Source organism: Oculina patagonica, chromosome 2, assembly GCF_052425735.1.
Source record: "Oculina patagonica isolate OP01 chromosome 2, crgOcupat, whole genome shotgun sequence".
In the NCBI taxonomy this organism is placed as follows: Eukaryota; Metazoa; Cnidaria; class Anthozoa; order Scleractinia; family Oculinidae; genus Oculina; species Oculina patagonica.
The window spans coordinates 12,216,802-12,232,989 of record NC_135759.1 but is presented as its reverse complement, the minus strand read 5'-3'; the positions used below and the strand labels follow the sequence as shown (position 1 = coordinate 12,232,989).

Genomic DNA, 16,188 nt, shown 5'->3' with positions numbered 1-16,188 from the left:
TTTGGAGGTGTTTCCATTCTTTTCTTCAATCCCTTCTTTAAATCTCTTAAAGTTCCATTCAAATTCAGGTAGAACCCCACCTTAAGTTTTGTTCTTGTGAGAAAACAACAGAAGTCAAAGGTTGCGTGATACAACCAACCATGGATTTTAATTCTCCCTCCCTTTCCATCTCCTTAGCCTTTCACCCCCACCTGTCCCTCCCTTTCTACTCTCATTCAATTTAATGTTTGTTTACATTTCCTAACCAATTCAGTATCGTACTAATCTGTGCCAAGCAACCAGATAATAACAGAAATTTGCCTTAATTTTGATCTCCCATACCAAGACCTTAGAGTATAAACCGCTAATAAAACAAAACACACTTGATAATAATTTTCTGAGGTTATACACCTTGCAGTATTAACGTACTAACGAACTTGATAACAAACCCCATGTCGTACTAAGGATTTTTACTGATCAACATAGAAAATAAGTTCACAATGGTTTGTTCCCAAAACGTTTTTTACTGTACAGAAGGTCTGTATATTGACCTGTAACTTGTATACCGTATTGAAAAATTCAGAACGAACCGACTTCTGCCCGCTACCATGATATCATGTTGAAAAATTAGGAGACAGACAAGATACAGCCGTTTACTGGCAGTCTTTGAAAATCCTGAATTTCGTCAAAATGAGCCAAAATAAAGTTTTAAAATTTCCTTTATCAATATGGTTCTTATCTTTTTATTCAATTCTATGAACTGCTTTTATGCAGTACTGTCCACAAAGATTTCAATTTCCTCAAAGTTTCGGGACAAATGGATACAAAATATTTCGTGCAGAATGTAATTTGATTAAGCGAATGTTTTCGCGGCTATAAATACTCCAAGCAGTGAATGGAAAACCGTTTTGTTTTAATCGATGAGTACCACTTTCAAATAGTTATAATCCATAAAAAATAACAATCAGATCAGAATACAATAATTATTAATGTAAGGTCTCGCTATTATGTCTCGGCAGAGATACTTCTTTTTGCAAGTTCAAATGTATGCAAATTTCGTGTGAAATGTAATTCGATTCCATTGTCTTGTTTACAAAGTCTTTCTTAAGAAAGTTGTATTTTCGTGAATAAAACCCATTGGCCTGTTTTGTTTTCCTGATCATGTTTGTCTGTGATTTTTACAAAACATGTGGTCTTTTTTTTCGGAACTTTAAGTTGTACAAAAATTCCTATTTTGAACACAGATGTCACTTCCGGAATTTCTCATCTAAAATTCAATTGGTATTTAATTATAATTATTCGAAGTTTTCATTTTCGAGTCATCTTTTCATTCGATAGCATTACTGATCTCGTAAAAAATTCCATTCAAGTTCACACCAATACTGTACATTGCCAATGTTTTGCTGACGTCTTGAGAAGTGTCTTACTAACGTCACTAGTCAAATCTAAAATATATCCAAACCAAGTTGTGCAAACATTCTACTCTTTGTGACAGGCGACTTTGACGCCCAACTGTGCGGAAATGAAAATCGACATACTTCTTGCTAAATATATAAAAAATAGTTTTAAAGTGGAGTCCGCCTCAAAAAAATGTACCGCCAGATCACACTGCTATTTGTAGAAACCAGCAAAGCGTCTAGTTTCAACGTTTCCCACAAAAACATTGCGTGACATGAATGACGTTACCCCTTTTATTTACAAAAATAGCTTTAACTTGTCAAAGCAACTACAGTTTCACAATGGTGATTATTAGTACTTTACCCGTTAAGCTTTTTTCTCTGTCCTCCCGCCGAAGCAAAGAAGAGAACCAGATTGCAGATTAGCCCAAAAGTCGACCCAGTGTTCCTACAACGATTTACTGTCAAAACTGAAATGAAACCGATTGGCCCAGGCTATCCCCGTCATTTTTAGCCGACAGAAGACTATCGTCTAGGACGACCAAAGGGTAAACTATAAATCGGCCACGCCCGATTAATAAGTCCTTGACGGTTCTTGTCGTTTTTCGGTGCCTATTCATCTTCGGCATCTTTCTCATCCACCTCTCGTTCTGTCCTGTGTCTGTCATCACACGAAAGAAAAGCTGATTCTCAAAAAATCTGCCACAAAAGGAAATTGACAAAAACAATATGAAAACCATATATCGAAAGTTTCTTATTCTAAAATTTTATCATACGTCTTAATTCAGAGCTACAAAGAAGTTCCTCCTTTTGAGTTATTGATACTGTTCTTACAGTACCTCTTTCCACTAGCGAAATTTTACAAAATTCCTTCGCGGCGAAAAGGTAGCGCGAATCCAGAACAGACTCCAATCGAGAGTGGGTTAATTCTAGATTACTATTAATTAACTATTACAACATTCATTTTTAAAATAGTTTCCCAAGCCGACTAAGCTAACTAAACGTCGAGTGTATCTTTCAGTAAATAAAACATGCCGTTATGACGCCGGAAATCCAGCTCACGCATACTATACCCCGTGACTCACGCGAACCTCCGACTTACGTGCTACTACAGTCATTCCTTTCTAAACATTTTTTTTTTGACCACCACCGTACCTTTCTACCCAAAAAACTCATGAAACCGCCCGGTTTTAACCTGTTTTAACCTTTCAAACTTTCAACTTGTGAAAAATTCCATTCAAGTTCCTATTAATACTGTACATTCCCAATGTTTTGCTCAGGTCTTCAGAAGCGTCTTACTAACCAAATCTAAAATAATTCCAAAACATGCTGTACAAACATTCTACTCTTTGTGACAAACGACTTGACGACCAATTGTTCAGAAATGAAAATCGACACAGTTCTTGCTAAATAAAAAAAAAGTTTTACGGCGGAGTCAGGCTCAAAAAATATACCGCAAGATCACACCCCCATTCATAGTCAGAAACCAGCAAACCATCTAGTTTGCTAAAAAAAACACTGCGTGACATCAATGACGTTACCTTTTTCATTTACAAAAATAACTTTAACTTGTCAAAGTAAGTGCAATTTCACAATGGTGAATATCAGTACAGTATGGGGCCCAGTTCTCGGCCGGGTCCAGTTCTCGGCCACTTTGTGTTTAACGCGTTTTTTCACACTCCAGTTGAATTAAAAGAAAAAGGTATTTCCTTCAAACGATAGACTGATTCGTGTGCTTTAAGTATCTTGAGTTTGATCGTTCAATTCGATATAGAAAGCTCACACGTCGAGTTTACGCGGAGGTAGATGAATTTGCATTCCCGAAAAATTTGTTTGTTTACGGCTCCTTAAAATTCATGGATGTAGTTAAATTCGTATTTTATCCAAAAGCCCCCACCATACGAGCTAATTTTTGGCATGTGAAACGTAGAATAATTCAGCTTTCTGCTTTAGTTAACTTTTCGTTGAACCGTTGTATTTTTTGGTCTTAATTTACTTCGAAATTTTTTCTTGCGACGTTTGCGTATTTGCCAGTTCTCGGCCACCCTGCTCGCTATCACAGCTTAGCGCTTGGTTTTTAATATAATTTCATCTGCTGCTGCCAGAATGAAAGAAATAAATGTTTTAAAAATAAAGTTCAATCTTATCTCTAAGTTTTGAGCTGACTCTTGTCTTGTCTATTATTTCTACAACACCTAACTCTTTCAAGACCTTTTCACTGCAAAATAAACCATCTAAATGCATTGGTCACACAATGTGGTTTTGCCAGAACCTGCACATAGGCAACTAGGCGCGTTAAAATCCTTCTTTTCTAAAGTAAAACAAAGCCTCATAAAAATAATTTGGGATCGATATAACATAAATAGGTTTACAGAGTGATTTTATGACTGTGAAAATTAATTGAGCATTTTTTTTACAGATAATTACGCACAAGCTTTTTAGTGGCCGAGAACTGGGCCCACAAATGGAGCTTTTATTTTTATTATTGCTCGGGCAAATTAATTTTTGACCAGTCGATAGCTTTACACCAAAAAGCTGAATAATGTAGCTAGCTCTGGGAGAAATTTCAAGTTCCTGCGGTTCTTCTGAGGTAAGAAATACAAGTTTACGTCAAAAGTGGCCGAGAACTGGGCCCCATACTGTACTTTGCCCCGTAAGCTTTTTTCTCTGTCCTTCCGCCGAAGCAAAAAAACACAACCTGATTACACATTAACCCAAAAGTCGACCAAGTGTGCCTGCAACGATTTCCTGTCAAAACTAAAATGAAAACCATTGCGGTATGCGTCACCCGTAGCGGTTTTGTAGCAACCCCAAACTATCCCCGTCTTTTTGGCCGACAGGAGACTATGCTCTAGGACGACCAAAGGGTAAACTATAAATCGGCCACGCCCGATTAATAAATGGCACGCAATGCATGCAGAAGCGATGACGTTTCACAAGGGGTGTTACATAATTTTGAATTAAAAACTTGAAATCTAAATTAACTAGTAATACGTGACTCGCAGGGCCTCGCGAAGCTCTGGGTTGGGGAGGGAGGGGGGGTCTTATAAATAAGGAGTGATAACCGGTTTTAACCGGTGATTTGTTATTGTTGCCTAGTAACGGACATGGCCGCGACACCCTCGTTCCCAGGGTCTACTCCGCTTTAAAAATGGCGGCTCTTTCTGGTTCGTAAAGAGGTATAAAGCGTTGGGAAGCGCAGGCTATTTTCAAAATCATCGACAAATTATTGGATATTCGCATTTTGGACATTTATTTCAGGGCATTAAAAAAAAAGAAGAACGAACGGCAGGAGGATTCGAACCCTCCGCCCGCGCGAATTTAAATATATACAATACTAGTAATACGTGACTCGCAGGGCTTTTTTTTTTTTTTTTTTTCTATTTATTAAAAAAAAAAGCAAAAAAAAGAACAAGCACGGCACAGCGGCGGAAACCCCTATACACCTCGCGAAGCTCTGGGTTTGGGGGGGGGGGGGTGGGGGTGTTGCAAATGATGAGTGATAACCGGTTTTAACCGGTGATTTGTTATTGTTGCCTAGTAACGGGCATGCCCGCGACACCCTCGTTCCCAGGGTCTACTCCGCTTTGAAGATGGCGGCTCTTTCTGGTTCGTAAAGAGGTATAAAGCGTTGGGAAGCGCAGGCTATTTTCAAAATCATCGACAAATTATTGGATAGTCGCATTTTGGACATTTATTTGAGGGCATTAAAAAAAAGAAGAAGAACGAACGGCAGGGGGATTCGAACCCTCCGCCCGCCCGAAGGTTTATAGCCTGAATTATTATAGGCGTCGAGGGAGTATCATGTGGAAATCAGTGTTATTTTAATCCGAAAAGAAAAGCGATAAAAATGAAAAGCTCAGGATTCGAACCCACAAAAGAAAAAAAAAAAAAAAAAAAAAAAAAAAAAAAAACCTAGCCGGATTCGAATCCCCGGTCTTAGTCCCGAAGATCTGATTTTAAGTCCGACGCCTTACCATTAGGCCACCAGCGCGCGGCGGCCGTGTGACGTCATTTCCGCCACACACCAAGCTCACAAATAAATATAAATAAATAAATAAATAAATAAATATATATGACCGTAAACTCCACACGAGATTTCATCCCGCCTGAGCCCTTTGAGGAACAAAATTATACACCCCGCTACGCTCGGCCTTCGGCCTCGCTTCGCGAGGAATAAAAATGCTAACCAATATAAATAATATAATTACCATGATTAAAAATATGTAAAATAAAACATCCTAATAGAAAAACATAGCTATAAAAAAGTCCTAAAAAATAAAACTTACAAGTAAAACGTTAAATTTCGAATGTTGCGTATAAAATCCTTGGTGCCAGTTCGGCAGCGTACGTTCTCGGGAAGTGCGTTCCATTGTTTTGCGGCGTAATAACTAAAACGTTTAAGGCCGTATTTCGTGCTATTCGGCTTAGGTAGTGACAAGACATTTGCACCTCGCAAATTGTAATAACTTCTTCTGATATTTTATGGGAGCTTTAATTTTTACCGGAGCTCTACCCTGAAAACAACTGTTTATGGTAATTAACATGTCCTGAATCCTACGGGTTTCTAAAGTGTTGTTAAGACCTATCCAATGTAACAAAGTCTGATAAGATGTAGAATTATCTTTCTAAATTAATCTAAGCTCACGCTCGTTAACTTTTTCTAGCTTGTTAGCGTTTCTGGTCCCGCAATGGTGCCAGACTTGGCTGCAATAAGTAAAATAAGGTCTTACAAGGTAGAATATCGTAAATAAAAGTAGCTGACACCTTGTGCGTGAAAAAGACTGTTATCCAACTGCAGCTTACATTTTTCAAACATAAGAAGCAATGTTAGTGATTGTATAAATATCAAAGTTAGGATCTGATTGAATTTAAATAAATACAGTACTTACAAATTCACAGGCAAAGGAAGCAATTAATACATTCTCTTTGTAGATTTGCTCAATTGAACAACAGTTATATTTTATTTTATATTTTTATTTTTGTTTAGATTTCCCTATGTTGTCTCAACAGAGATTGCGTTATATTATAGTGTGACATCTGACGAACGACATACGCGAGCAAGCTTTTACAGTGCGACGCGCCTTACCGTGGCCACCCAACAAACTTTTTTACAAGTGTGCACTCGTATTATTATTCAGTGTTGGACGAACACGCCTCGTTGCAAAGTTGAATACGATCAAATAGATACCTGTTACATTGTGTGTATCAACAAAATCCAGTGAAAACGTAAATTTTACAAGATGACACTTGTAAAAACGTTTGTTGGGTGGCCACGGTAAGGCGCGTCGTACTGTAAAGACCGGAACGGTCAAACGGTCTCTTACTCACAGCGCCCCTTTATATTATAAGAATTTAGAAATTTCTGTCTACTTAATCTAGATTTCATCATTTCTAATTAATCTCTTCCGTTTTTACATTGCAGTGTTCCATTCTAACTGCACGGGAGTATTTTGCTTTTGCGTTCTACACGGCGATTTTTTGTTAAGTTAAACTTGATTTCTGTTCGATTGCCCGAACAGAGTAAAAGAGCCCATCGTGCGATGGCAATAAGCGATTTCTGACGTCATCGCTTAAAAAGAATTTTTTTTTTAATGAAGTATCTTTATTGCCATTAATAACATAATACAATTATTTCAGTGAAAGAAAATAATAAAAAAAGAAAGAGCAGACGAAGTTTGATTACAAACTGTAGTTACATACCTTATTACATGAAATTTTCGCGACACGTTAATTTCGCGATTTTGAGGTGCGCATATTTCGCGACACTGATTTTCGCGATTTTGCGAAAATTTTGTATTTTCAATCACTTTAATTTCGCGTTTTTGAATAAGACACAATTTACATTTCCTTGGCAATATTGTTTTACATGCCTGTTGAACTAAAAAAACCGACTTCATCAAAGGAACAGTAACGTCAAAATTAACAAAACCACAAGGGTGGGACTAAATCTCGGCAATAGCAACAACAGAGCAGTTCTCACAATGTCTACAAGTAGGTCGTGCCTGTACGCGAGTTATTGTTCTTGAGTCAATTGACGACAACATCCATTTACATTGAAAATTCCTTCGTTTAGTGGTAATAAACTTATTCCTTCTTGATTATTGACATAATGTTTGTCACTTAATTTTCGCGTCATGTTATGTTCGCGACACCTATTGTTCGCGTCACTTTAATTTCGCGACTTTTTGGAATCGCGAAATTCGCGAAATTAACGTGTCGCGAAAATTTCATGTAATAAGGTAGTTTACAAGCTGTTACAATGTACATAAGTCCAGTCTCTGAACTCTCTCTTCCGCGCGCGTTTTACAGGGGCTGACCCCAGGCGCGCGAAGAGAGAGTCCAGGATAACTTGCATGCGCATGCGCCAGTTTTTCCCCCAAAACTGGGGAAAAAACTATATTTGGCAGCTCTTTTGAAAACGCGCGCGCACAGATGACGACTTCAACTACGCGACCGTGTACTAAAGCAGGATCATCGGAATAATTTTAAAAAGCCTAGCTTTGCAGGCAGTGTCTGCTAAAAGCTAACGGCCAAAACAAAAATCGCTATCCGTCAACTATTCCTAGTATTTTGTAGCTGTTTATTGAATTTGGTTTGGATGCAATACCCGATTCCCTCTTTAGCGCGCGCCTGCAGGGAATCACGGTAGTTGTATTCATCAAAACTTGCGCGAGACTCAGCAACGTGCATCGTTGCTGAGTCTCGCGCATGGTTTGTTGAATACAACTACCGTGATTCCCTGCAGGCGCGCGCTATAGAGGGAATCGGGTATTGAGCACAGTTTTTTTCTTGCATTTATTCGCACGCTCGGTCGCGTAGTTGAATTCGTCATTTGAGCGAGCCAGTTTTAGCCTAGCGCGCGTCCCAAGCAAGTGACGCTACACGCCTCGCTTCTGATTGGTTCGTTCTGAGCATGCGCATGCGCATGCAAGTTATCCTGGACTCTCTTCTTCCATAATGATGAAGGGCTAAGCCCGAAACGTCTGGAACTTTAAATTTTTTAGGCACTTAAAACTCATTAAGTGAGAATTTTATACGTATATTTTTATACTTCTCTCTTCGCGCGCCTGGGTTCAACCCCTATAAAGGGTGCGCGGAAGAGAGAGTTCAGAGACTGGACTAAATGTACATAGGAAAATAGAGGTTCACAGGTACATAGGAAAATAAAGTAGATAAAAAATTAATAAATAAATGGATAGATAAATAGATAAAAAAATAAATAAACAAGTCTTTCCACTTTAATTCGAAATTGTCAATAGTTTTATTTCTAACTGCAATTTGTTGTAGAGTATCCAATCTGTTTTTTAGAAAAGGAGGAAAGCTGTCAAAAGGTACATCATCGCAGTCTTGGTCGTGCAACAAGTGATATGTAATTTAAAATATCTTTCGATTGTGTGGCGTTGTCATGCCAGCCGTAAAGGATATCGCGTTCTGAGAGAGTAATTGTCTTTTGTTGTTTTTCGGTCCACCAATTTTGAAAAGCAGTCCAGAAATTGGAAATTTTAATACATCGGTAGAGTCGATGAGGCAATGTTTGCGGCAGAGTTTTACATAAATGACAAGTTTCAGAGTCGCATAAATTCATACGAAAAAGCGAAAACCTGGCAGGAAGTATATTATGGATAATTTTATATTGAAAGATTTGAAGCTTTGTTTCGATCGTAATTGCAAAAGGGAAGTTGTAAACATTTTTTAGGCTTTCTTTGGAGAAACCATACCGTAGAAGTCTTTGTTCAGCAGTTGGAGGTTGGAAGTAATGATCCATAATAGCTGCATTAACAGAACGGGTGTTGATAATATTGCGTAAAGGGGATTCTTGCGACGCGTTTTCGTTTTGAAATTGGTCTTTTGCTTCTTTGATTTCGCATCTCCAGCTTGGTGGAATTGCGTTTATTAGACCATAGTAAGTTGTGAACGGGATTTTCAGCTGAAAAGTTTGTTGAAATGTGGTATGCGATAAGAAGATGAAATCATCATCAAGCAAGTCACTAATAAAGGTAATGCCGCTTTGGTGCCATTGTTTTAAATAGATCATGTGTGTGTTTATTAAGATGTTTTTATTGTTCCATATAATTTCGTTCTGCCGTTTAATATTGTCTTCTGAGATAATATGTTTGTTTTCCTGCCAGTGCTTTAGTATCACTTGGTAAAGGGGTGGTACATTGTTTAGATCAAATAGCCTTGAATCGTATCTGCAATTTAATAGGAAAGAAAGGCCGCCATGTTGCCTAAAGAAATGTTCAATGAGAATTTCCCAGGAGGAGGAAGAGTTTTGGTGTATTATTAATCCATGAAATTTTTAGAGCGGTTTCCATTACCTTAAAGTCAATCATTTTTAGGCCGCCTTTGTTTTTATGTCCTATGACTGTAGTTTTCTTTATTTTGGGGGTTTAACCTTCCCAAATAAAATTAAAAATCACGTTGTTGATCGTGTTAGGCAGTCCTTTGGTAAACTGAGGTTAGAGCTGTTGAAAATTAATTTGGATAAGGCTAGAGTTTTGACTATGTTTATTCTGCCAATTAAAGTCAGTTTCCTATTTTTCCAGATATTCAAAACTTCTTGTCTCACTCCACGAGTTAAAGAAAAGAAGTGAGAAGCGTGACCATTGTTGAGAATACAGCTAGAAATATTGGAATATACAGTCTTGAACCATTGTAAGAAATCGGGCCCAAAGTTATTTAAGCGTGAGAGCCTTCTCCAGGTAGCTCCACTCAATGGTGGCGGAAAGCTTTCTGGAAATCGACAAAAACCGCGATGCCAGGCGAATTTTCTTTATCCAAATGGAACATCAAATCTTGGATCAATCTGATATTTTCTCCAATGTATCGCCCTTTACATAACCGGTTTGGTCGGGATTTATTATTTTAGGTAATACCTTTTCTAAACGATTAGCCAAAACTTTAGTGAGAATTTTGTAATCAACGTTTAAAAGAGATATTGGTCTTAGGTTCTCAAGGATGGTTTTGTCTTTATTCTTTTTGGGAATAAGCGAAATTATACCTCGTCGTTGGGATATCGACAAGGAACCGTTAAGAAAAGCATAATTAAAACTTTCAACAATTAGAGATTTAAGCTCAGGCCAGAAAAAATTTAAAAATTCAGTCGACAGACCATCGGTACCCGGGGTTTTGGCTGCTGCAAATTCTTTGAGTGCTTTGAAAGCCTCATTTTCTGTAATCAAACCTTTACATAGAGCCTGTTCGTGGTCCGATAAAGCTGAGATGTTGCTGGGATTAAAGAAAACGCCCTCTTCCGGTTTCTTAACATTTTCCGTGTGTTGCGAGGTATATAGCGATTTATAAAATTTACTTTGTTCTTCTAAAATGTCAAACTGGTTAGTTATGACTAAATCATTCGGTAGCTTCAGTTTAGAGACCAAATTTCTGGAGTGGTTTCTTTTTTCAAGGTTTAAAAAATATTTGTTGTTGCGTTCTCCTTGTTCATGCCATCTTGCGCGACTCCTGATGATGGTGCCGCGAGTTTTGAGTGCCATTATTTTTTCATGATTTTGACATGATCTCATTTTAGGCCGTTGAAGAAGTTGATGAAAAGCTAAAGAAAAACCAAGAAGAGTTCAACAACAGTACAAATTTCATCCAGCTGAGCTTAAAGGAGGAAATCGCCGCTGTACGCGAGCACGCATTGCATATTAAATGACAGAAGCCTATCAGATAGGCTTCTGATAATGATCAATACAGTAGGAAAAATAGCGTGAGGATTTTCGGCATTACTGAAGATGATGGCGAGAATGTGGAAGGAAAAGTCATCGAATTCTTCAAAAGTAACCTCAAGGTAGATGTGTCAAGCAATGACATAGAAATAACACACCGCATCGGTCAGCGACGCCATATTGAAAGTACCGCAGGGCAAAGGCCAAGGCATATCATCACGGTGAAGTTTGGAAACCATAAAACAAAGCAGAAGATTATGATGTGCAAGTCAACTCTCCGCGGCTCAGAGTACCGGATTCTGATTGAGGGTGATGTGAATCATACGCTAAGTATTGATCAGTGTGTGTAGGCTTCCTGTATACGCTGGTGGTGAGGCGGCCGTCTGGTTCTCTCGAAACTGCGGTGTCAAGAAAGGCAAGTTTGCTGTCACTCTCTGTTTCCATGGTGAAGCGAATGGAAGGCTGCTGGTTGTTAAGATGTTTTAAGAAGCTATCGACGTTCTCGCGATCCAAGATGGTAAAGGTATCGTCTACGTAGCGTTTCCATATCTTAGGTTTGTAGGACGATGAAGCTATTGCCTGCTCCTCAAAGCTCTCCATGTAAAGGTTAGCAATAACAGCGGAAACTGGGCTTCCCATGGCTGCGCCTTCTTGTTGTTCGTAGATTGATCCGTTATACTGGAAGTATGTGGATCTCAATACAAACTTCAGAAGATCAGCGATCTGAGCAGGTGTTAGCGTTGTGCGGTCAGCAAGGCTGGGGTCATCCTCTAGTTTCCGTGGCGCGGCTTGTACAGCGCCGTCGATAGGAACGTTGGTAAACAGCGACTCTACGTCGAAAGACACCATGGCCTCGTTGTTCAGGATCGTCTCACTGCTGATGGTGGACACGAAGTGGGCTGAATTAGTCACCGTGAAATCCGAGTTACCTGTTAAAGGAGACAAGATGTTAGCTAAGTAGGCGGATAAATCATATGCAAAGGTGTTAACACATGATACAATAGGTCTTAAAGGTATATCGGCCTTGTGGATTTTTGGTAAACCGTAGATTCTCGGCGGCTGTTTATGTCGCGGTCTGATCTTATTGTAAACAGCCTCTGATAGATCTCCGTTTCGTTTCAAGGTCAGCAGTTCTTTAGACAACTTTCGGGTCAAACGGTCTGTCGGGTCTTTGTTCAGGAGCTGGTACGGTCCGTTCTCGATTAGGGTAGACATCTTAGTGCGGTAGGTATCAGCATCCATGACTACGCTAGCACGTCCTTTGTCGGCTGGGAGAACCATGATGGACTCGTCCTCCTTTAGGCTTTTAAGCGCGTCACGCATTTCCTCCGTGATGTTAGGCTCTGGTGGTTCAGCCTGTTGAAGGATACTGTTGACAGTTCTTCTGACCGTGTCTGCTTGTTCGGCGTTTAGTTGTCTTATAGCTGATTCGACACTGGCGATAATCTCCTTGGCAGGGACGTTCGCAGGAGTTACGGCGAAGTTTAATCCTTTCTGCAGCAGGGCTATCTCGGCGTCGTTGAGGGTCCTAGAAGATAAATTAATAACCCAGTTAGTTTTGTCAAGGTACGATGTATCAGCTGGGGATACAGCCGCCTGTTTTTCGTGCAAAAGTTTTTCAAACTTCTGCTTTTGTCTGTCTTTGCTGGTATTAAAAACTTGCTGGGTGTTGATCTTAATCTGTTCCAGTACTCTGTCAGCGTCCTCTGTCGAGAGAGCAGATGTTACGCTCTGTGATGTGGAACCTGCTTCCTTCTTCGCATCTGCCTTGGCCTTCTGCGTTAGTCTGATCCTTTCCATCAGGAATCTCATTGATGCAAGTTCAGCGACTCTGCGTGCGCCCTTTGTTGGAACTGGCGGTCGAACCTGTAGGTCTTTGGGGACAATGCGGTTCTTAATGCACCTTGTTAGGAAGGTAAGGTGGTTTGTGAAGCGTGTGAGTTTGCTCGAGCAACGCTCATGTCGACGAATCAACCTTAGGGCTGTGCGCCCATATTTCAGGTTAATGTCATAAAAAATGTTGTGGTTATTAATCGTGGTAGAGTACAATAATAAAGAATTATTTCGTTTGTCTCACGACGTAGTCACGTGTGATGGAGATCGCAACGTTTCGACTGCATACTGCTAGTCTTCATCAGGCGATAAGGTCGACTGGTTGTGCGTTAGCTTATAAAGCACACGGCTGCGCTGTGATTGGTTGGTTTTCAACAGCTCTGATTGGTGTGCATTTCGATCCTCAGTGTTCTGCATGCTGGTGTACTGTTGCTCCCTCGGCGGTCCGCAGTCGTACAGTCAGGCTCCTGTTGTTGTGTTTTTTGATCGTGGGCATCCATGCTTCAGGAATTTCAATTCCACTGTCCCTGTTGATATTATTAGGGTGAAGTCTTATGTGAATCGCCTCTTTGACCCGGCGTGTGTACCAGTGCGAGTCACGATCAATAAACTTTACCTCATTCCAAAGCGGGTAGTGTCCGGTGTTGTTGGTATGCTCTGCAACGGCGGAAGTCTGGGTGCGTGCGAGTCGGATGTCCCGGTCGTGTTCTTTGATCCTATCTTGCATAGGTCTTCCAGTCTCGCCGATGTAAACTTTGCCACATTCACAGGGAATCCTGTAAACAACGCCATCTTGCTTAGTCGAATCAACAGCGTCTTTCGGCCGTACTAGTTGTAATCGTAGTGTAGTTTCCGACTTGAAAACAGCGCGTACGCCTTGTTGTTGTAGGCAGCGGCGAAGTTGCTCGGAAAGACCTTTGACATAAGGTAGAACGGCAGTAAATTTAAACTCAGCCACGGGTTCAGCACTGGTGTTCGGTTTTCTAGTCTTGGTGATCTTCTGCAAGAAAGAAAAAGGATAACCATTACATACAAGAACAGATGACAGATGTTTTTTCTCCTTGGAGATTACAGATGGTTTTGTTACGAGGCGTTTAGCGCGTTCGTAAAGACACTTTACAATACCGCGTTTTGCTGATTGAGGATAAGCTTCTTTTTTTTTGTAAGTAGCGTATCGATTATGTAATGTCTTGTTTATGCATTAAAAAAAAAAGAAGATTTAACACCTACAATCTAAAAAAGGCTACAAGACCTAAAGAAATGTGAAAAGGTAGAAAAATGCTGGTCTAGGTGTATTCACTCTATTGACGGTAAAATTAACGGTTTAAGTTGAATGGTGATAGCACTGTCCACATGATACGTGACGGATTACATTTTTACAATGTAATCCACGGGCAACTTTGTAATACTCTCAAACCAAAATGCCTGCGACAAATGATTTTCCTTTTTCTGGTTTACAGAGTGATGATTTTCACAGGGGAACGCAGGTCCCGGGCACTAAGTCCTACCCCCCCCCCCCCCCCTTTAGCTGCTTGGAGCCTTCCTCTGTTTGAAGTCGCTTTCCATAGAAATAATCCAAGCACCTACCTGTCAGTCGGGTCCCCGCCTTCGCTTCGGGGGCTACTCCGCTGGTGCAGGAGCCCATGGTCTCCTGGCTGGTGCCTCGCCCCCTTGCATTCCCAGCCAAACCCCGCTCGTTGCATAGCGTAACTGACCTTCAGACTGGACTACGAGTACCAGATTGAGTACGAGTTTTCAAACCAAATTCGCGTGCCTCCTATAATCACTTATCACACCAATCTTATCCCTAACGTTTATTTATGTGTTAGTCAGCAACGGGGAAGAGTTATAGTTTGAGGGATACAATTGTGTCAAAATTCCAAAGTCGTACTCGTACTCGATCTCATAGCAATACAATACAATACAATACGATTTTATTGTCCATACGTGGGACGAGGTCTCCCTCAATGTCCGAGCCAGAGGCTCATGTATAAAACGTAGGACTAAAATTAAAATACACTCAAGTATATGCTATTAAAAATATAAAAAAATTTATCCCACCCATAAAAAATAGAATGAAAAACAAGAACAAAACTAATACCACCCCCCTCCCCTTACCCCATACTGTATAATTAGTTTAAAGATGATTTCCAGTCCGTACTGAGCAATCTCCGCCTGCAATGTTTGTGAGTCTCACAAACAGAAGAATGTTTACTAGCAAAAATAAAAATTCCGGAACAAAACTTACCTTTTTCTTCATTATTAACGCCAGATATCCTTGCAAAACAATAATTCCTCGCGAAGCGAGGCCGAAGGCCGAGCGTAGCGGGGTGTATAATTTTGTTCCTCAAAGGGCTCAGGCGGGATGGAATCTCGTGTGGAGTTTACGGTCATATATAAAGTGTCGAACTTGAAATCAGATCTTCGGGACTGAGGCCGGGGGTTCGAATCTGGCTAGGGTTTTTTTTTTTTTTTTTCTTTTGTGGGTTCGAATCCTGAGCCTTTTATTTTTATCGTTTTTCTTTTCGGATTAAAATAACACTGATTTCCACATAATACTCCCTCGACGCCTATAATAATTCAGGCTATAAACCTTTCATGGCCATCAGGGGCCCGCGGGCGGAGGGTTCGAATCCTCCTGCCGTTCGTTCTTCTTCTTTTTTTTAATGCCCTCAAATAAATGTCCAAAATGCGACTATCCAATAATTTGTCGATGATTTTGAAAATAGCCTGCGCTTCCCAACGCTTTATACCTCTTTACGAACCAGAAAGAGCCGCCATCTTCAAAGCGGAGTAGACCCTGGGAACGAGGGTGTCGCGGGCATGCCCGTTACTAGGCAACAATAACAAATCACCGGTTAAAACCGGTTATCACTCATTATTTACAACACCCCCCCCCCACCCCCCTCCAAACCCAGAGCTTCGCGAGACCCTGCGAGTCACGTATTACTAGTAATGAGTAAAAGAAGCTCGACGGTATTTCAAACGAACGTTTTAGCACATCGTGAATTCTTGAACGAAATGATACGTAATGGCGAACTAAAAAAACTTTATGTACGCTATCAGCGAAGTGTAACGTTTCAACGAATTCAAAACAAAAATGAAAACAAACCCTGAGTCTGCGCAGTACGGACTGGAAATCATCTTTAAATCAATAGCCAAATCATGACAGCAATCAACACGTCCAGCAATCTCGTTCCCAGAGTCCACATTCCCCGTGGGTCAAGGGAATGTGGACTCTGGGAACGAGAAAATGCTTGAGCTGAACGCATGCGCAGACGTTTTTCTCTTTGACTAATCCTCGA

The 16,188-nt window shown here is 40.3% G+C and overlaps 1 protein-coding gene across 1 annotated transcript; it reads right to left on the bottom strand.

Annotated features, from left to right (window-relative positions):
• Positions 1 to 11,305: 11,305 nt before the first annotated feature.
• Positions 11,306 to 12,862, bottom strand: LOC144642157 (uncharacterized). The gene has a single exon (XM_078501147.1). It carries the CDS (start codon positions 12,860 to 12,862, stop codon positions 11,306 to 11,308), a length of 1,557 nt encoding a protein of 518 aa, XP_078357273.1.
• Positions 12,863 to 16,188: the final 3,326 nt, after the last annotated feature.